The sequence below is a fragment of the Scleropages formosus genome, chromosome 6 (genome assembly GCF_900964775.1).
Source record: "Scleropages formosus chromosome 6, fSclFor1.1, whole genome shotgun sequence".
Classification (NCBI taxonomy): domain Eukaryota; kingdom Metazoa; phylum Chordata; class Actinopteri; order Osteoglossiformes; family Osteoglossidae; genus Scleropages; species Scleropages formosus.
Window position 1 is genome coordinate 18,075,407 of NC_041811.1, and position 23,129 is coordinate 18,098,535.

At 40.0% G+C, this 23,129-nt stretch overlaps 1 protein-coding gene across 1 annotated transcript in view; it reads left to right on the top strand.

Moving 5' to 3' along the window:
* Nucleotides 1-23,129, top strand: part of LOC108925029 (synaptic vesicle glycoprotein 2C-like) — a 51,052-nt gene that overhangs the window by 17,376 nt on the left and 10,547 nt on the right. Inside the window, exons 3-6 of the mRNA XM_018736732.2 lie at nucleotides 5,136-5,316; nucleotides 9,514-9,665; nucleotides 19,720-19,853; nucleotides 20,709-20,798. Of these exons, the coding sequence (XP_018592248.2) occupies nucleotides 5,136-5,316; nucleotides 9,514-9,665; nucleotides 19,720-19,853; nucleotides 20,709-20,798 (557 nt within the window). The remainder of the gene's footprint in view (nucleotides 1-5,135; nucleotides 5,317-9,513; nucleotides 9,666-19,719; nucleotides 19,854-20,708; nucleotides 20,799-23,129) is intronic.

Here is a 23,129-nt window from a genome sequence, read left to right on the forward strand (position 1 = left end):
GGCCAACTGAACAACTCTCTCCATCTCCACATCTAAACCACTCAGCCTTTTTATAACCCCTAAAGTAAAAAAATCTAATTAATGAATTGATATATTACACTATTAATTATGTAATTAAAAAATGTGGTGTTTGTTGCAACCTTTTTCTTCTTTTTCCTATTTTTGACAGTTAAAGTTGTGGGTGTGACAAATTACGCAATTTGCTTTATCATTTCAGCTCCTTGCCCCTCCTTTGGAGTTGGTGAATTGCTGTGTTATAAGGAAAAAAAACAGAAGATGGCAGGACATTATGACATTTTAAGACCGTACCAATGGCCTTTATTCAGCAATAAAGAAATTTTGACGGAAAGTAGGACTATACCTGAGTACATCTGCTCAATGCTTTCTTCCTGTTAATTACAGCCTCCTTTCCTTCTGGACAACCCAACATTCATCTCAGTAATGCTAATAAATTTAATGATCCTAGCAGTAATGAACAGCTTCACAAATGTGTCTGATAAAACAAACCAATAATAACAGTTTCTTAGCTATGCAAGAATTCCTGCATAATATCAGCGTTTGGCAAAGATAGATTTGAGTCGTGTCATAAGTTGAGTTAAAATGAAACCATCTGTCTGTCTGTATTTCGGCATTAAAGCGCTATACTGATCAGGAGTCTTGCTGCAGTAGCTGGGATAAGCTTTCTCAAGTTCAACCTCTTGTAGCTCTGATACAACCTGCACGAATGAAGGAAACTCTCTTGAGACTCTCTCTCAATAACTGATAATCCAAAATACCAGTACCATGCAAAGTGAGTGAACTATTTAATTACTGACTGTAATGCTCCAGTAACTTTGTAAAATTCCAAGTAATAGATACACCTGTCGTAGCAAAAACAGTTGAAAAGTAGTTTTCTATCTTCCCCAGTCATCTCTTTGCATATGAACCTTAACAGCATGCTGTGTGTAGGTTGTGTTCAATGTTAAGCAAGCTGCCCCCTTCCACAGTTCCTTGTTTTAAGGCCCAGAAGAGTGTTTTTACATTGTTTAATTTTCTCTTTGATAGTCTTGTGAGCTACTGCTGAGTTCTAGAGTTTAACACCCTGTCTGATCTCAGAATTTACTAATTTCTTCTCTAGAGTGTTAGGAAGAGAAAATGGGTGTCATCTGTGCAAAATAAAATTATTCAAGTATGTTGTGCTTTATAACTATGCATAGGTCAAAGAGGATAAATGAGTTCAGGGTTGTTAGCTACTCAAATGTGCTTCCGTTGGTGTGGATGTGTTAGAACAGCTCAGTACAAGAGGTCCCAGGAAACGTTTTGCAGAACTAAGAGCTTGAGAAAGCTTAAACTCTCAGAAACAGGATGACCCAACACTTTGTTAAGTTGCCTGTTGCACATTATACAAAGGTGCAGTGGAGAAAAGGATTTTTTTTAACTTTCCCTTCCCTCTTGCTGTGACATATTAAAGAAAGGCTGAATAGTGATTGTCATGTGACCGGTTGATTTTTAAGTTTGAATTTTCTTCTAGAGCATGAAATGACAAAATACTTTATTGGTGTCATGTGGAACCGAGGGAACCGGGACGGCTGGACCCAAATGCGGAGTCGTTCATCTGGATTCAGGGGATCAGGGAAGTTCTTGGTGTCTGGGACAGGCGAATGGTCAGTCGATCGGCGGTCGGAGTCAGAGTGGTGATCCATGGGCGAGGTCAGGAGACAAAGCGAAGAGTCGGTCGATCGGCAGTTGACGTTGAAACGAAGATCTGTGGAAGTGGTCGGGAAACAAAGCGAAGGGAGGAAAACCAGAGGACGAGAACTGAGAACAAGGGATGCGTGTGAACCGGACGTCACGAAGGAGGGCAGTTGTCTCTAACGAGATTCCGCAAAGGTATGGGCGCTGATGAGGAGGGTCTTTTAAAGGGTGAGCAGTTAGTCAGGAACTGGAGTCAGGTGCTGTCAATTGAGTTGTGGGCGTGAGCGTGACAATTGGGGTTTTTTCTGTTGCTTTGTTGTTGATTTTAGAACAGGTGTTTACCTCTGTGCCAGGTTGAATAAGGGGAGTTGAATCATATATGTGTTTCACTTCTGCAAGAATTTGAACAGGATGTCAGTCCATTGCTGGACAATCACAAACATTCATTCACTCACACACTCATTATGGGCAATTTAGAGTCACCAGTTTAAGTGAAACATGTATTTAATATGTGGGAGAAAATTGGGGCAGTGGGTGTGGTGGCGCAGCAGGTTTGGCTTGTACCCGCTTCTCCGAGTCTGAGGTTCGAGTCCTGCTTGGGGTGCCTTGCGACAGACTGGCGTCCCGTCCTGGGTGTGTCCCCTCCCTCTTCAGCCTTGCGCCCTGTGTTTCCGGGTTAGGCCCTGGTTTGCTGCAACACCACTTGGGACAAGCGGTTTCAACCAGTGTGTGTGTGTGTGTGAGACTACTGAACCACTAGTAGAAAACCCACACAAACTGGAGAGAACATGCAAATGCCTACAAGACTTAGATTTAAGCTCATGTAAGAATCAACAGCCCAGGTGGCACTACCCACTGTGCCACAATGGTAAAGAATGTTAGCTCAGGTCAGAAGCAGGTAATGGTATTTCAAAGAAAGCAATTCCAAATATGAGAAGAGAATGTGAGAACAGAAAATTGAACTTGATAATTAATATTTTTACAATACAACTAAAAGACACATGGTCACTTTGCCCACACTTTGAAACCACCCATTTTAAACTACGTAATAGTGCAGTCCAATACTGTAAGTGAGCAGGGGGAGCTTTAACATTAATTTGGTAAGTGCAGCTTGCTTGACCGCAGTCTCCTCCTGCAGGGGCAACTGCACGCCGCAGTGTGTTTCGATTCCCGTAGCTGTCAGGAGTAATGAATTACAGGCCCGGCCAGGAGCTGCCTCATCACATCTGTACTCCCCGATAAGGAAACAAACTTTTAGATATCTATCCAATCGGGACGGAGGACCAAAAGAGGCACCGTTCCGGATCTGAAGGGAGGTAGTGTGCTTAACCAGGCCATTTCCCTTCTTCCAGAGCATTAGCATTTTTATTAGTGTACCATGATTTAAATAAGCAGGAATTAGAAGCAATAGTTTGGGACCCCTTATATTCATGATGAGTGATATTTATTTTGCATATGGATCAAGGCAAAGTAGGGCTCTCTTTCTCTTGAGAACTCACCCATGCAGAAAAAGCTGAGCTCAGCATGTTGTGATGGCAGCAAGATTGAATTCACTCTCAGCGCAAATAGAATGTCAAAAAACAGTTGCTTGTTGTTTCAGGTCTTTAATAACAGCTCCAGTGAAATACACCAAATGCTTGATGAATAACCTATTTTTCCACATTTTTAATATGTTCGTAACATTACTGAATTGCTTGTTTTTCAAATGTAACATACTTTACACATATTTAGTATCCTTGGTGGATGTGTATGGAGACAAATCATTGAGTGGAAATGAGCACCGGGTGCCGCGGGTAGCTCAAATTAAAGAAACTCGACTGAAAGTGCCGTTCGGACAGTGTGATTTTTAAGGAGTTGTCACATCCGACGGTGACATTGACGCAGACACGAATGTGTGTTGCTGTGCATCCAAATGCGAATGAAAAGAGTGATGTTTTCAAAATCAGAGTGAATATATACATATAGGGGGTGCGGTGGCGCAGTGGGTTGGACCACAGTCCTGCTGTCTGGTGGGTCTGGGGTTCAAGTCCCGCTTCGGGTGCCTTGCGATGGACTGGCGTCCCGTCCTGGGTGTGTCCCCTCCCCCTCTGGCCTTACGCCCTGTGTTACCGGGTAGGCTCCGGTTCCCCGTGACCCCGTATGGGATAAGCGGTTCTGAAAATGTGTGTGTGTGTGTGTGTGTGTGTGTGTGTGTGTGTGTGTGTGTGTGTGTGTGTGTGTGTATACATATATTCGCATCATATACTGTATATGCGCAAAGAAAGAAAGTGCTAAAGTAAGATGAGGAACATGGGGTGAAAAGACACACTGAGTGTCTCATAAAGGAAACTGACTGAATACACAGAAAAAAGTGACTTACACTAGATAGGGACATGGGACTGGGACAAGAGTATGGAAGATGGACTAAGATGGAAGTGGAGCTTCGGACTAGAACACAAACACACTGTAAATAGGCCTTTAGAAGCACGTGAATAAACACGGAATGAGAACCGCTATGAAATCACCAGGGAATACAGTAAAGAGCTCATCAGGATTCTGCTACTAGATGTTTGTCCGTCACTTCTGTTGTGGTGCTGGGGATTTGGTGTTTATTGGGTTCAGGTGTGCTTGATGTGGCTGAGTGGCTCCCTGTATTCACCTTGTCAGGGATGCTGACGGGGTGGGTTGTTCTGGAAAATGTTGGTGAGGTAATTTGGTGAAGTACTGAGTTTTGCGGTGGTTGCTTTTTATTGGTAAATTCTTTTGTTCTTTTACGCCATGAGGCCATTTTGTTTCAGTGAATTTATTTTGACTAAAACTGTGTTTTTGCAATAACTAGTAAACATAAAATACTGAATAAATATGGCCAGACACACCCCTACATACATATTGACTCTGAGATTCTCAGGGTCAAACCAAGGTCATCTGTCATTTCTGTTGAAGAGATGGAGGCTCATTTGTAATTCATCTAGCCTGAGCAAAGGGCAAATATAAAGGCAGAATTATAGGTTGATTATATTCCTATATAAAAACAGTTCAGTGCTCTTTATATGTTCCACTTGAAACTGTGTAAAGCTGTTATAGTGATGATAACGAAATTTTGGCAAGAGCCAATGCTGTGATCTTCTGTTTTCTTGTGAAACTGTTCAGCACAACGAGAAGTTTATGACACTGACAGGAGGGTGTTGTTTGTGGAAATCAAAAGCATGATGTTGTTTCTGACAAAATAATTATGGCATTCCAAAATATGACTATGCAGCCTCCCAACTGTGAAATGGCTCCAGACTCCTTTTGACACTATAAATTTGTATGTTATAATAGAAATTCTGCACAGTTTTCTGGATGAATAAGTGTTCTAATTGGGAGACACTAGATTCTTTCTCACTCACAGGATCTCTTCAGTCCTTAGATTCACCTCTCAGGACTGATACATGCATGCTTCTTTATTCTGCTTTCTCTGTCTTTCTCCTTTGTATCTCTAGGCAGCATAGTGTACCTGGGAATGATGGTGGGGGCCTTCTTCTGGGGTGGGCTGTCGGACAAGGTGGGCCGTCGCCAATCCCTACTCATCTGCATGTCAGTCAACGGTTTCTTCGCCTTCCTGTCCTCCTTCGTTCAGGGCTACAGCGTCTTCTTGCTGTGCCGTATGATCTCTGGGTTTGGGTGAGTGCTCAGGGCTGTTGGTTCTTCTCCTGTTCGCAGCCTCTATCAGAAATTCAACTTTACATGCTGGTGGTACAACCTACCTGCAGTATAGAACATGAGATAAGACTTGTTTTGATGGAAATTTCACAAAAAAACGGTCTCACAACTAAAATGTCATTAAATATGTCAGTATTTATAATATACTGTATGTATAAATTTTTCTAAGTACATATCTTTTGGTGACACTTTATAGTTTTAGTTTTCCAATTTCAGTGTAAAGTTTTTGCTTGTGGATTTAAAGTCAGCTATTTACATTTTAAAGTTGTAATAGCTTGAGAAAGCAATTCAGTGAGTAAAACATTACCTCATATTTATATATTTATCATATAAATATCTATAAACAATTTTGAATGTTACTATATTCATAAAGTATTTTGAAGCATTCTTATGAGCTACTATTCTGAATGTAAAATTATAGTGTAGGTACTTTAACTGTGCCCAGAGAGCCTTGCATATTCAGACTTCTGACTCAAACATCCCATCCAGACGCTTTGCCGCCTTCACACTGACCCTTATGATAGTAGTAAACTCCATTTCCACTGAGATGTGCTCATCAAATGTCATCCTTTTCCAAGTGGAGCCCTCCAAAGAGTTCTAGGGTGCTCCGTTTAACTTGCTAAAGAGATAACCGGCTTTCCAGGCACGCCCCTTTTCTCCTTCTGGACCTGACTTTCCGTCCCTGTCTCTCCCATTAATTTAAGAGTGCAATGTCAAAGAACAGCACAGTGGCTATTTTAGTCATCTGGCATAAGCCCATATCTTAAGTGAAACAGAAAAAAACTGGAAGGAGCTAAGCAAATGTGCGTCACAGCATTTTGTTACTAATTTAATGTGTTTTGCCATCAGTGTGTCCTTGCTCTGGAACATTTATTCCCTGTCTGAACGATGTCTGCTGACTCTCGAACTTCAAATCATGTTCAGAACAGAACCTTTATCAAACTGAAGAAATATGTTCATGTCAAAGATTCATTTTTTTGTTATTACCACAAAATTATAACGTTAGAAAGCTATATTAGTATTCTATATTGTTATAAACCAATGTAATGGCATAATAGTGTACCCCCAATATATCGCTGTTTTTGAATGTTAGCACAGAGGTGATAATAAATAACTAAATAAAAAAATACATACATACATGCATACATTGATAAACATTTTCAATTTCTTTTGATAGGTCACGCTAGCCTTGTATATGATACAACAATGTAATAAGCAGAGAAAATACAGTATAAAGACTAATTCGACTTTAGGTAAGCCATTACTATATGGATTGCATTCAAATGAACAGTAATAGTATTTACTGTTTTCTTTTTGACCGAGAAAACCAAGTACAATATTCAAAATGTTTTTTTAATGCTCTGTCTTCAAAGATTTAATGTATTTTGCCTCATTTTATACTTTTGTAATCAACACCATCTGGAAGCTCACTTGAGCCTGTCAGTATAATTGTTTTCTGGACCATTTGCATAGATTTTCAGACGTGTGCATTCCTCATTTCTCCTTCCTCTCTTCTGTGGAAGCAAGCAATCATTGAGTTCCCTTCACAAACAAACCAAAAGGAAAAATTACTGATTTAAAATTGCTTACTCAAATACCAATTGGAATAAGTGCATAAAAATTTCTCATTGGGATGCCAGACCTCATTGCTAAGTATAAAAAAAGAAACAGTATTGCTTTTTTTGTTGTAATGAGCAAAACAAACTGAAGGCCCACTCTGAAAAGAACACATCTGCACTATAACAACTTCAAAATCTAAATTCAGGTATGGTTTATTTTCAGTGTTTAGTGTAGTGATTCTTAATTGAGCTGTCATAGTAAAACTTTTACGTATACATGTCTTTTGGGTGGTTTTTTGGTCACAGTGCTGGCCACAACCACTTTTTTATTTTATATCTACAAATAGCCCTGTTCACTGTTTTGCAAAAACAGGAAATTAAATGAAAGGTCATTTGAACATCTGAATATAGCAGTACATCATGTAAACAGCAGTTCTTTTTGTATTTATCATGTTTCAGTCTCAGTAACACCTGGATAACTGAAAGAAAGATGGTGATAAGGATAGCTTATTAAATATAGAGACATATGGAATAGTGTCATTGGGTCACAGTTGCAACTGTCATTTGGTGCAAAATTTGTTTATAAACATGTTACTGATCCCCTTGTGTGACCTCCAGCCATATAGTCTTTGAGATATCCATTTTTAAAATGTAATTATGTTTAAAGATGTGAATCTTTTATAAAGCTCTTGCACACTGATGTTGCTTTATGCTGCTGGATAATGAGAAGTGGTGTTGTTGAAGAGAACTCAGATTGAACTTTTGTTATATAAATGCTTATCTTCTACTCTTGTCAATATTATACCTTTCGTTACATGTTGTTCAATTTTTTTAAAATTACTTCAACTAGTTAATTAGTAGGGGGTGCGGTGGCACAGCGGGTTTGGCCTGTGCCTGCTCTCTGGTGGGTCTGGGGTTCAAGTCCTGCTTGGGGTGCCTTGCGACAGACTGGCGTCCTGTCCTGGGTGTGTCCCCTCCCCCTCTGGCCTTATGCCCTGCGTTACTGGGTTAGGCTCTGGCTCCCCGCGACCCCGTATGGGACAAGCGGTTCAGACAATGTATGTGTGTGTGTTTAGTTATCAATAATGATTTACTATTTAGTTTATTCTTTGAGATATTTTGCAGACTGTTTTTGTCATTGTTTTTGCCAGTGTAGGTTCTACGAGTAAAAAGAAGTCAAGGATCTGAAATGTTGTATCTTCTTAACCCTTATTTTTTACAAGAATGCATGAGAGGACATTAACAACCATGCATTTGTAGATTTATTGTATTGAATCTGTTGACAGAACAATGTCAGGGAAAATAAAGTAGATTGTCATTTAGTCAGTAACTTAGCATTTCCACAAATAAAAATACATTTGCAACTTTTTTCCACATGCGTCGTTATTAGCTTTTAAATTGTTTAAGCACCCAGTGGTTTTTGTCATCTTCATGTTACATGCTAGCAGTATAGAAAACAAGGATCTCTCTGGACCATTTAACAAAACCCAATAATTTCTCTTAAGCTTCTGAGTTTCTTCATGCATTTCCAAGAATTTAAGAGAAATATGATTAGTAAGACAGATCTTAAAAGGAAGCACTGTATTACATTGTCTGGAAATATCCCCACTTCAGCTAGTTCCCTTTCTTTTAATGTCAGGTCATTCACTGAGGGCATGTTTGGGAGACTCTAAACACACAGAAATAAGGCTGTGATTTATAAGGGCAGAGGGAACTCCTACACAGTAGCTGGCATGTAAACAGAGGTAAAACAGATAAATGTTCTCAGCACTCCCAAGAAATTTCATGGCAGAGATTAAGTTTAAAGTGTTGAAAATGACAAAATTGCAACAATTGTATTAAAGGTGTGCATTCTATTAGGCTTAATGAAAATCAGGCCAGATGGATATTGAACACATCAGATGAATAAGAACTGACCCCTGATGTAAATCACATGTCACTGATTGCAATTAATTCATTGAATTTTTGTGTTTTTAATTGTATAATATTACAAAGGAATTTTATATTTGTAGTATCTCAGTGTATAGGTTGTTTAACCATTTATTTAGTGTATATTTATGATTATCAGTTTATAGTCTGCCGAAATCTGAGCTGATCTATTCATGTTGTATCATACTGTTATTTAAAAACTTTACAAATCGTTTACTTTTCAAAAATCTTCACTATATTTGGAGTATTACTCTCATAATTTCAAGGAAATACAGGATATTCATCATAATGTTATGCCACAAAATGTTATATTAATATGCATATTAATATGCATATGCATATTAATGTAATATTATGCCACAGAATGTTAAATTCTTGACACTTGTTTCTGATGGAATACAGTGGAGTAGCTTTTAATGTTCCTCCAACCCATGTATCAAAGAATTATTACCAACCAAATTGTTCTGTGGAAGAAAATGTAGCATCACCTAAGCACTTTGCATATTTTTCTAGCAAAAACCCTGTTTAACTCAACTGATGGACATGACGTATCTGTCTCTCATCTGGCTTTATTGTCTGCTTTCACTCAAGGACTTGTGTTTTTGTTAAGGGGGATCTCCACACTGTCTTGGGGAAAGTGACTAAAGATCTTCCTCTCTTCTTCCGACAGGATCGGCGGGGCTGTGCCCATCGTCTTCTCCTTCTTCTCAGAGGTGCTGGCCAGAGAGAAGCGTGGTGAGCACTTGAGCTGGCTGTGCATGTTCTGGATGATCGGGGGCATTTATGCCTCTGCCATGGCCTGGGCCATCATCCCACACTACGGTAGGTATCAGCACCAGAATCTTGTCTTTGCTAACATTGCATTGCCCTGATGTTGTAGCAAAAGGATAATATGTCCATGTGTTGGCTTGGAATTGTCCTGACATGTCTACCTTCTCAGTCCCTGAAGCTGCTATGAAATAATCAGAATTTTGATACAGGTCAGGTTAATGAAAATGCCACTGGCTGGACATATGTGATAAGGAACATGTCATGGTGAAAATATCACTCTTTAAAACTGATGAAAGTGATCACTTGCTGGAGGCAATCAATTGTCTTGATGCTTCTCACAGTGTTCAGGTGACAGGGCACTTACCTAGAATGCCACTGTGCTGACTTCCTTTAAATTGGTCCCGTGGAAGGCATGTGTGAAATTATGCCTTACGGCCAGTGTGCGTGATGATTATGAAATATTCTGTTAATTAATTCAAAATGCATAGTGCTCCGTTATCTAGTGGGTAATTTACTTGATTGATTGTTAAAACATTACATTTTGGGTTGGTTTGGGGAAAAAGGTATTTAAGGATAAACTGCATAATGTTTTCAGTACATCTGGCACAATTCAGATTTAAGTATATCTAAAGGATATATGCAAACATAGGTAATGAACATCTCAATGTATGTGTTCATTTTAAACCAGAAATTTTATATTTCCACATTTTACTGTACCTTATTTCCAAGGCGATCCAGCAGTAGAAAGAAAATACTATTTTTCTCTCTTCCTTTAGATCTTACTACATAAATTTCAGTAATTATAGTTCACATATTATAGTAAGTGTACTGTATATTGTGAAAAAAGTCTGGGCCTTTTTATAAAAAAATGTCATTCACCCTGTGTCAGAGGTGACATAATTTGTGTTTTGCATTTGCACAAAATACCTTTCTGTTGGGGTCCCTGGTCCACAAATTTAGAACTGTTGAAAGAATGATATTTAGCCATTCCTTCTTTAGCCAAGTCAACAGAGGAGGTGACTGTGAGACTCTCAGATATCAGTATATATTTAAAAGTGACGGTAATTCAAATGAGTTAATGGACTTCATCCACATTCATATTTTTCAAACGAAGCATGCTGCCCTTAAAATGGTTACAGACTCCATTGGGTCCGCAGTTTATAAACATAATTGTGACTGGAAGTCTGACTGTAACTTGAATTGTTTGTAAATCTAACTATTACATCACAGTCAATAAAGGCTTAAATGGACAGATGTCTTGAATTATTCATGAGTTAAATTCTGCAGATAACCTCATGTAAAGGTCTAATAAATTAAATTTCCCTCTAACAATATTGAATTAATTAATTTTATTTTCATTAACTGCACATCCAGTGCAGCTTTCAGCGTTCCTGTGTCCATCCTGGAAACATACTGTAGGTTATGAGTCAGAGAACATCGTAGATGTCACCATATCACTTTTATTTTATTAGCTTTGATTAACTTGAAGCAACATTAAAATTTAGTCTACCAATGAACAAAAATAAAAAAACACAGTCTGTACAACCTCCTTTTTGTCTCTTTATACATACAAAGCAGGACCACATTCCTCCTATGCACCAGTTGCCATGGAGGAATGAAAAAGTGGAGTAGAGAAAAGAAAGCAAACTGGACTGAATGGAGGACAGTGTCATAAAATGGAATTAAGGAGTGCTTGACTACATGTCTCTTGTAAGACAGACTCAGCAAAAGTGGCAACAAGGATGGAAGTGATTCACTGCATGAGTGCTTCACTGTACTTCATTATTCGATTTGTTAATTAATCAGGTCTCATCCCTACTCTGTTTAGGTCTGTTTTGCTGTCAACAAATGGTAGTTTGGAGAAGTGCAGGGGCTTTTCACAAATTTTTGAAAATTGGTAAGAGAAGAAAATAGAGATGAAAATACACTGAAAAGTGTTTATCTTTGAAAGTTCATAACTCACCTGTTTGTAACACAAGAATCCAGTGTGTATGACTAAGTGCACATTCTCTGCACCCCAGTAAGAGCGCTATGCTTCTCCACCTCTACCTACTTGGTGATCTCACTCACAGATGGTCACAAACTGAAAGCCTGTATGTTTATGATTTTAGCTCCATTGGGATGGAATGAGCTCCCTCTATCCCTCAGATCTGCTCAGTCCGTTTCAGCATTCCACAAGGGTCTTTAAACCAGTCTTTATCTAACCACTTCTCTCCTGATCTTGTGACAGTTCTATAAATGTGCATCACTCCACCTGTCATGATAACCTTTACATTTTCTACGTGGCTCAGTCTTATAAGGAGTTACTTGTGTAATGTGCACCAACAAAAAAGAACAAATTAACTGGTCTTAAGCAATCATATGTTTGCATTTAATGCATTTTGCCTTTTTTCAGAAATCCATTTTTGATTGTTCTATTTTGAGTTGTACATTGCTTTAGAGAAAAGCATCTGCTAAATGAATACATGTAAATGTGAATGTAAATTTAAGTAAGCGATACATTTCTCTGGACTAGGGCATTGTTTAAAAATTAATTGTAGGAACAAATTAATAGCATGTGTCTGTTAGCATATTAATTAGCTAAGGCTTGCATGTTTGTTACTATATTAACTAATTATGAGGACGGTGTGTGTCATGATTTGTGAAGGCACTCTGTTTTGTATTGTGAGATATCCTTCCCTAGAGTACCTGGAGAACACAGAGAAAAGCAGGTTAAATTATGAATGCAGACTGAGCCAGGGACATTCAAAGGATAAAGACTCCAGGAACAGAATGAGGCAGACAGAGCCCTGTCATTTCTAACCCAAAATACAGGAAAAAAGATGCAGAATAAGACAATCTATGAGCAATGCTATCATAATAGATGTCTAGTATCAATGTATAATTCTTCTATCTCATTAAGGTTTCTTAGTGTTGGATGTTCACAGCGACTTTTTCAGACGGTGACATCTGTGAAGGACACGTTTTAGAGAAAGTTTTTTGCATCATTATGCATCACTCTAAGAACCATTCTGAACCAGAGCATAACTGTATGTGAACGCCACTCATTGCTGCTGAGAAGCTTCCTAGTACCTTCCTACTTTCACTGATGGTGAATGAAAACCACTGCCTGATTTACACCACCTTTCAGTATCAAGGACTTCACAAAGGAAACAGCCATGTTTGCAATTCTTTGAAAAGACAGTTGGTCATCCGCTGGGGCGCTATGCTTCCCAGGCTGCAGGTCAGCTGGCTTTATTACTCAGAGTATCACTGTTTCATCTGAGAACTGCTCTACATTACATTTGTTATACAAAGGGCAGGATAGTGACCTCAGACTTAGCTTACAATGGGTAAATTTTAGCATGTTAACAAAAGCACAACCTTTAGCAGCACTAAAGCCCTCTGCTATTATTGATTTATTCCCATACATTTATTTACTTAGCAGACACTTTTCTCCAAAGCGACTTCCAGTGGATACTATGTAGTGTTATCAGCCCACACACACTGCTCACCAAGGTGATTTACACTGCTAGATACACTACTTACACTGGGTCACTCATCCATACATCAGTGAAACACACACTCTCTCTCTCTCACTCGCTGAGCGAGGATCAAACCCACGTCGTCTTATATCACCCAGGCACTGTGAGGCAACAGCACTACTCACTGTGCCACCATGGCACCATACGAATACAGCAAATTGCCCAAGTAAAGATATGACAAGGAATTCAAAATTGCAATTTTCCAAAAGTCAAAGATTCCTTTTCTGTAGGATGCATAATGTCCTGGAAAGCTTTTAGGTCAGTCAATTTTGATCAATACGATTAATGTTATTTATATATTCCATAACATACAAGAGTTTGATACACCAAAGTATTTGTCTTATTGCATGTACTATGTGAGTCTGGGGTTCTGTACATGTCAGTGCCTTGAGTTTAGTTATTGGGAATTTTAACCGATTGCTCTTAAACTGATGAGTAATCATTGTTTTTCTCTTTGGCACTGCTAGTACACTGACAGTTTTACCTGGGGCTCTCGATAAGATCAACGCAGGCCATGTCACTTTTTCATTTTCTTCATTTTCATCAGAACTCTTTGTGTAGTGCTGGATCTCTTGGGTCCTAGAATTTTTCTGTATACCATCATCTGTTCTGTGACTATTTAGTTTGCATAATTGACCTGGCTAGACTAAATTTTAATTTATTACTGTACACTATATTGTTTTTCATGGTGGTAAACCTTTGGCAATAACCTTGTGTCTTAATGCATAGTCACCCAAGGGCAGAGAAAGGCACAAGCTACTTGGGATACAGCCGTAGTACTAGTGTAGGTTAGCGTCGCCATAGGAACAGTTTGTCTGCTGCATGATATATGGCCCATGCTGCTTATGATCACTAATGGGAGGGAGTCTGCAGGATAAATGGACCTTGACAAGGTTAAAGCTCCGCTTTGTCCACCACACTGCAGCGTTTAGCAAGAACCAGTCATAGAGGAGAATGTAGCACAGTGTGTGTAGCGCCTCGGTATATCGGTACACCTTCATTTGTTATTTCCTACTCACTCAGCAGATGTGCCAGACTGAACTTGTAAATGGTATGTTTGAAGCTGCTATTTTGTGTAAGCAAAGCTCTCTTGAGGAAGCAGGAAATCCAAGTAAATTTTTGTCATTTTGATGACTGGAAGTGCATTGCTTGTATTCAACATTTATATTTCAACTAAAGTGCCGTTAAGACTTTTAAGATATTTTTCTTGCAGATTTTGCCTATGTATAGGAAAGATATACAGACTAATGTCACTACCTAGCATACCTCCAAGCATGCTTATGAGTATCTGGTGAAATATTACAATGCATTCAAATTCTTCCAGGTAAAATGTATTGGTGTGTTCCACAATTTCATGTACTCACACAGCTCTGTAAAGAAAGTTTACACATTTAACTGGATTAGGAAGTGTTGGCATGTTAAGTGTGACCTTACAAGAAATGGTTCTTTACTTTTAGTTTTTAGACCCTCAATAAACCTCCAAAGGGCTGAACGTGGTGGTGTGGTGGGTTCAGCCGGTGCCTGCTGTGTGTCGGGTCTGGGGCTCAATCCCTGCTTGGGGTGCCTTGCAATGGACTGGCGTCCCATCCTGGGTGTGTCCCCTCCCCCTTCGGCCTTGCGCCCTGTGTTGCCGGGTAAGGCTGTGACTCGCCGCGCCCCCGCTCAGGGCATGCGGTTGTTGACAATGGAATAGATAAATCTCCCCACACCACACAGATTTTAAAAGACCTTATACCTACTCACAATGAGGTTAATCAGCTACATTTTTGTGGGCTAAGAAAGCGCTGAACACTATTCATTGTGCGTCTTGTGACTGCCGCTGAGCACTATCATAAATAACTTGGTGCCGGGGGTAGGTCTGCATTATGGAATGTCGAGGAAAGCATTTTATCATTAGTGGCAGCCATTGATTTTACATAAAAGACTGCAGACCTTGACAAAGAGAAGGGCCATCATGCAGCCTACTCGTTTTCTCCCTCCATGTTTAAGGGCTTCGGCCCGTAATTGAGGTCAATTGATTAGTCTTCAGTTTTAACTTTTTTCAGTTAAGAGGCCGTTGCATGAAATTCGTTCTGCTGCGTTTCTTCTTTTCCATCACTGACAAGCAAGGCGATGTGGCACTCTCGTGGAGAGCTTTTCCTCCTCTTTTGCCTGACTTTTGTGAAGTGTGACATCTGGGTACTGTGCAAAGGCCATAGGTTCAATCCTGCTAAAATGCCAACCAAGACCTTGCAAAGGAGCCCACCAGAGGCGCTTAAACCCAGTGGGGCTGCTAATTCAGTCGGCCTCACAAGCTGCTCAATTATATACATAATCCGGGTAATGAGATTTTCAGCTCCTTGCATTCAACGCTGACCTTCAGGGACTATGTTATATTACCCCCGAGAAGGCCATTCCAGCGGGTGCATATCTGCGTGAGTGCCAAACATCTCAGGACTCTTCAGTCGTGGCTTCCCAGCTGCTCTGCACATCTGTCCTTGACAGGAACCCATCCAATTACTCTTTTCCACTCCCACTTCAAATTTTCCTCCTTTGTTGTACTGTCTTAAAGACTGTTTGCGGGGAAACGCCTGTTTATAGTTCTACAGTATGATTAAAATGAAGTCTTGGAGACCCACCTGCCTTTGGCCTTGAATGCGAATGTAGAGTTTGTTCTGAATAATGCCAAATATCTTTGATGGTCTGTGAAAACATTAAAAAGTGAAATCATAGAGTCCCACGCTGGCTAATTCTAAAGGACGCACTGCTTCTGCCGCATGACCTCGTATCATTGCACCAGTTCACGCAGCATAAAATTTGGACAGACTTGACAAATCATTTCTGCAGTGACACGCCTTGCTCTCACTAGCGGTGAATCTGTGAGCAATTTATGCGTTTGACTTACAGTACGTGTTTGGAAGTGTGGCTCCTGTCTAGTTACATGACTCAGTGTGTTCAAAAAACATGTAATGTCTAAATTTCTGCTGCAACATCAGGAAAGAGTGGACCATGAAAGTTGAGTATGGCAACCTCTGGACTAGAATGAAGCTATCGCATGTCCTCTGCATCTGTAGTGTTGAAGGTTTTAGAGTTACCTTTTAATGAGCCATTTATTTTCACCTGAAACACAAGGTGAGGTGACTTAATACCTAAATAATGAATTCAGTCAAGCAGATAATTGCTGAGAGAATAAGAGGCAGGATAATTTGTGGCCAACAGCTACAAACACCTCTTTAAGATACACTCTTTTCATTATTTTCATCGCATTGTTTAGCATTATTTTAGTCATAATCTTGGTCATTATTTTGGTGATGTTCAGAATTTGCAAAAAATGATTTAAGAAAAAACTAATTTGAGAGTTAAACCGGCAGGTAAAACTTTACATTTGGGTGTTAGTAAATGAAAACCTATGTTGGATGCAGGTTGTTTGAAATATTTTTGATGACCTATTCAGTTCTTTGGTTAATTCTCTGGCCGGTACTCTGGCTTGTTCCAGGAACCCATATGCCACTGTGTGCACCATTATCCCTGTGCTGTTTACCCAGAGGAACAATCACACATCATCTGCAGGAAGAACCCTGCAACCAGTGACACCCACTTGAAAGGTGTAAGATAGACAGGCCTCACAGTGGTGCCTAGTGGAACCCAATAAATCTTTGCTTTCAAGATAAGCCCTTAAGCTAATGAGAAGCTGCCAGAATGATATAACCCTGTTGCCCTTTTCCTAAAATGTCATTGCTCTTAGAAGACTTTCATGTTCATGAAATGGTAGAACCATGAGAAGTAAAAAATTTTTAAACATAACTTCATGACTTCAAAAATTTAAATTAACACTAGTCGCTGTAAAGTGTATATATATATATATTATATATACAGAAACCCCTCAACTTACGCAAATAGACCATTCTTCAACCCCTTACATAAGTCAAAAGTTATGTATGTTAGATTCCCCCTCCTACCCTACTGTAAATCATCGTGTGCTCCTTTGTATGTGCAGTGTCCTTCACTATTGTTTTTATAGTCGATATGGCTAAACCTGGTTCCTATGCTATAAACGATAATCTTTCCACCTTTATAATTCCATATTACTTTCAATTTCATCTCCAAATCGATTGTTGTGTGCTTGCGAGACGGTTCTCGTTTTCCTTCAAGTGCACGTTTACCACCAGGCATTGTGAATAATGAAATGGATAAAAAATATGAGCGCTTCACTAAGGAGAGGAGATGCGTTGATGGCTCAAAACACGCTGGAACTGGGAAGATGCAGCTGCCTGCCTTGTCTCGTTGACTTGTGCTTGACGTATTTCAGATGTTTTGCATAAGCGCTACCCGTAAATAATGTGTGTGCCAGGAATTTTTTAACGGAAATCCGAATTTATGTAAGTCAAATTTACGTAAGTACAGTGGTGTCTGTAAATATACTGTGTGTATATATATATAACATAGTATATATACATATACATATATTATATATAAAATATATATGTATACGTATATATATATATATATATAAAATACAAATTACAAATATATTGTATAGTTACGTATATGTATTATACATCGAAATGAAAAAATATAAAAAATATATATTGTATATATGTAAAGCAAAAAAATGTAAGAAAGATGTCTGAAGAATTACACTAGTGAGACATTGTTTCAAATTTATCATACATTCATACACAATTACATTTATTAAATTTTGATATTTTGACTCCATTCATTCCTTTTGTTCCTGTTGTTCATTGCAGTTTTATCCACATTTCTCATTGTTCTGTGCTCCACACTGCACTGCAGACTTTGGCTCTGTGAGTCATACATCTTTACTGCCCAGTGAAGTGAGAAGGTGATACTGAAGGAGAGGAAGGCCCCCAGTAACACACAAAAACACGCACACACTGCAGGAGCCAGCAATCACCTGCCTCAGAGGGTTCCCAGGATGCATTAAGGCATCTGGTGGAGTTCTCCTCGCCTAAGAGCAAGTGTGTATAAGAAGATGGCCTGGGACCAGCCAAGCCTGATGATGAATGTAAAGGGTTGCTTCAATCCAGGGAAACCTAGTACAATTCTGTTCTAAAATGCATTCCAAAAATCAGTAATGTTCCAGCTCTAGAACATCAGCAGTGCACTGTAAGTAAGTTCTTTTCCACATGAATGAATGAAAATGGTGGGACACATGGGGGGCTTATATTTGCAGTCCTTTGGTCTGAACTCTATTAAGCACTTAACACTTGAACAAGAGAAGGTCAGCAATTCGATTGAGCGTTCATTGCTCCCCCTCTAAGAGACAAAGAATTCACCTGAAACAGACAATTTAGACTGTATTTTCCTCTCCTCAGTAATGGCACTCAGGACCCAACTGTGAAATGTGCTGTCTTTGTTGGAAAAGTTGAACATGTATCACAGAGTTGTGGTATGTAGCCCTTGCACCTCAAAGCTCCAAGGTTCAGGATTAGAATCTGGGTTTAGATCTGTCTGTTTGAACATCGCCCTATGTTCCCATGGGTTTTCTCTGGTTCTTTCATTTCTTCCCACGGTCCCAAAACATGTCTCAACTGAAGTGGTGGTTCTGAATGCATTAGTGTCTATGAATAAACTAGTGCCTTGGGCTGTTTGGCGATGCACTGTTGTCCTGTCCATCCAGATAGTACCCTGTCTTGTGCTCTCCGCTTCCTGCGATTGGTTCTGGGTCACCACTGACCTGTACTGTATCAGTTTTTCTTTAAATGGATGGGATGAAATAAGTGATACTTGCATACCTGTGTTTTTTTCTTCTGAAAGTTATTTAAAACACTAACACTTGCTATAGCAATAGAATATTGCTGGTAAAAGGTAAGCAAAATACCCCTCGATTTTTGTGTGTTTGTGCACCTTTAGATGGAGATAATGGGCCACCTACTCACCTACTCATAGAGAACTGTTAAGTACTTTTACTTACCATGTCACCGTTGAGAAACCCATATGAACCACAATTAGTCTTTGCCTGAACAGGATTAATTATGGAGGATTAATTGTGCGCTATTACTGGAGAAGGTTATTGAAGAAAACCATGCCTGTAAGTACTTTGTCTCGGGTGAAGTACAGTGCATAGGAAAACATTAAAACATTTTGCACTTAAAAAATTGTGATCATAATATACATGTGTTTTGAGTAATTCCTAATGAGATTTTTTTTTTTTCTTTTCTCAGAATGTGACTTACTGTTATCCTTTTCTAAGTAAAATGGATCCATCTATTATTTCTGAGAACTGGAGGCAAAAAACAAGGTTCAGTTGCTCGGGAAATTAAAATATTGACAGTTCCAGTGTATTCCGCTGAAATTGTTTTGTTGTGTTTATCCATCTGACAGGATGACTAAGCTGCAATGCTTTTTTTTGTAATGAGGATTTGACAGTTTTCAAAGATCACAACTTGTAAAGAGATGCATGAATGGAAAGTATCTTTTGAAAGTCATATAGGGAGATTTACCTCGTCTATACACATTTTTTAAAATTTGTCTTTTTCAGTAGGTTGGGAAGCAGCTACTCTTGGCTCTTGTCTGAGATGCCTTCATGACCCCAAGGTTGACCTGCAACATGTGCTGTCTGCCGTGCGTTTTATTTGCAGGGTGGAGCTTCAGCATGGGCTCGGCCTACCAGTTCCACAGCTGGAGGGTGTTTGTGGTAGTCTGTGCTCTGCCCTGCGTCTGCGCTGTTGTCTCCCTCACTTTTGTGCCAGAGAGCCCCAGGTTCTTTCTCGAGGTACGGGTGGCCATGCACAGCAGCTCTGCAGACACTACTGCTTTTCTAAAATGTGGGCTTACATAGTATATGCTTATCACAGCTCTTTGCACTAATGTATACTGTATATATAATGTATTATAATATATATATATAAAACCAGTGATGATGTTGTTTCACTGACATTTTTAGCGCAGGTTGTATATTTAATTTTATAGTTTATATGTGTGACTTTACATGCATTACCTAACTTCGCTTTTCAATGGAAATCTTTGGTCACTTTAGATAACGAATTGGTGCAAACTGATAATTAATTGCACCAGTGAAAATGCAGCTATATAAAACAGTCAAATACTGCAAGACGCTCTGGAAGAAAGTGTCAGCTAAGCAACAAATAACAAGCATTAACCAGCAGATACCGCTCTCTTATAGTCTGTCAGTGGTACTCTAAGGGTCTGACAGTTCTCTTGTGCTTAACAAGAACAAAATGTCGCTGACACTCACCGTTTTCTCTAAATGTTTAATTTTCCAATTTAGCAGCTTTTTTTAACAACAGTAATTTGCTTGGTTGAGAGAGAGCAGGAGCACCACCTCGGATGTTCTCGTCCTTGATCAGTTCTTATCGATTTCAAAAATCCTGAAGTAATTCCGAGCTAATGAAACTAACATCTCTGCAAATACTGAAGTAAATAATTCTGAAGCACAGAGAACTATACCATGCAGAGTTGAGTGTGCTCTGCAAGCCTTCTGTGACAGAAAGGAGAACGATGCTGTTCTTTGCGTTCGGACCGTCTCACCATGACGGCGTGACGGCATGAGTGCCTTGGAACCAGCAATTAATCTCATATAAATGAGATGATGAATGTCTCCTATCAGGTGGGGAAGCATGATGAGGCTTGGATGGTCCTCAAACAGATCCACGACACCAACATGCGGGCGCGCGGACAGCCAGAGAAAGTCTTCACCGTGAGTCCTCTCCACATTCCCACCCTTCCAGGATCTAAGCAGCTTATTTTCCTCCGACAGCTTAATGCACTGCATTTTTTAATTAATACCACAAATCATGGAGAAGTTGAACACTTGCAGCTCACTCGCAGTTCCTGAAAAGTATGTATGTGCTTCCCTGCATATTATTGGATGCTAACGAGTGTGTTCTGTAAGATGAGTATGTGGCGTGCCATAAGAGGAGATCAACGCAGCAAAGAGTCTGTTACAACTAGACTGTGTCCATCTCATTTTCATAAATCTGAGCTCCATCAAAAACCTGTTTGTCCAGCTCTGTAGCATAAGGAAGAAACCCCTGCAAAGCATACTGATAATTTCATACTGGGTTATAGCCAACTCTTCTGATTAACTTTCACGTCACAGTTTTTGTATGCGCCTACCTATTTTCTGAAAGCGCTACACTGTAAAAACTTTGGCAAGGATATTTGTTTTGAACATGGGTCTTGTTTGATCCTTGGATACATCTTGTGTATTCTATGATCATCAGAAATTTTAATCATTATGGTCTTTATTATTTGTGTATTTTAGAAAATGTTAATATTTTGCGGGGGGTGCGGTGGTGCAGCGGGTTTGGCCAGATCCTGCTCTCTGGCGGGTCTGAGGTTCGAGTCCCGCCTGGGGTGCCTTGTGGCGGACTGGCGTCCCGCCCTGGGTGTGTCCCCTCCCCCTCCAGCCTTACGCTGTGTGTTACCGGGTTAGGCTCCGGCTCACTGCGACCCCGCTTGGGACAAGCGGTTTCTGTGTGTGTGTGTTATTTAGAAATCATATTTTATTTATTTTAAAACACATGCAGTTAGATGCCAGAATTTTTCAATTAATACTTTCTACTACTTGTCCCATACAGGGTCACGGGGAACTGGAGCCTACCCGGTAACACAGGGTGTAAGGCCAGAGGGGGAGGGGACACACCCAGGACAGGACGCCAGTCCATCGCAAGGCACCCCAAGCAGGACTTGAACCCCAGACCCACTGGAGAGCAGGAGTTCAAGTCCTGCTTGGGGTGCCTTGCGATGGACTGGCGTCCCGTCCTGGGTGTGTCCCCTCCCCCTCTGGACTTACGCCCTGTGTTACCGGGTAGGTTTCTACTACTTTTAATACAGGTGGCTCCCGATTTACAATAGGGTTACATCCCCGAAACCCATTGTCACATACTGAGCTGTGACGGGCATGGTGGTAGCAAAGATTAAGTAAGATACCAGAAGAAATATCACCAATGAAATACTGAATCTTGTTGCTGCTGCCTGTTCACATGCATTTCACTTTGTACTGTTACACTGTTCATTTTGGTCCATTATTTCACATAACATTTTCTGTTTGAACCAGGTTGGGTGCCAGAAAAGGCCTACCGGTAGCCATGTTCGTCATGAACTATTAACATTTCTTTTATCAAAGTATGACAAGTATATGCAGTTGGTTTTTAAAAGTAAACATGTTTATTGCAATTTTCAAAAATCACTTCTGTAATCTTTTTGCTTACCATTCAGCTACTTGGCATTTTGATTGTGCTGGTTAGCCTGTATTGCAAACCAGATGGACTGAACCACTTGGGGTATTTCTAGGTGGGAGTCCTTGGGCAAAACCAACTTGACAGGGGTGTTTTACTGTGTAAAGGGATAAATGCTTTTATATACTGTAAGATAGGATATTTATAATAGACAAATGTTTTGTATGGTTTGTATGATTTTGTATTTATGTTGGGTGTTATTCTTGCGGAATGTGCATTTTGGAATTAGTTGTTGAGGCTGTTATGGTGTAGCCAGAAGGACGGAGTTACTGCTATAAAGCTTCTGTTAGGTTACTAGTTTTTTTTTTTTGGGTTAACTCACTGTTTGTTTTTGTATCTGGCTTAGGTTAAAGTGTTTTATTATTGAAGATCATCTTTTTAAGTAAAGAAAAATAAACATTTTTGGTCCAACCACTTTGGTTCTCCACTGCTACCTCCATCCGTTGTCCATACCCTCACACCCATCATAAGTCAAAAATGCATTGAATACACCTGACATACACCTCAGAATGGGAGATCTGGATCACTGTTGCTGCCCAGCATCACAGGAGAGTATTGCTCCGTGTATCGCTTGCCCGGGAAAAAAATCTAAATTCAAAATTCGAAGTACTGTTTCTACGGAAGGGGGTGCGGTGGCGCAGTGGGTTTGACCGCAGTCCTGCTGTCCGGTGGGTCTGGGGTTTGAGTCCCACTTGGGGTACCTTGCGACGGACTGGCGTCCCGTCCTGGGTGTGTCCCCTCCCCCTCCAGCCTTGCGCCCTGTGTTGCCGGGTAGGCTCCGGTTCCCC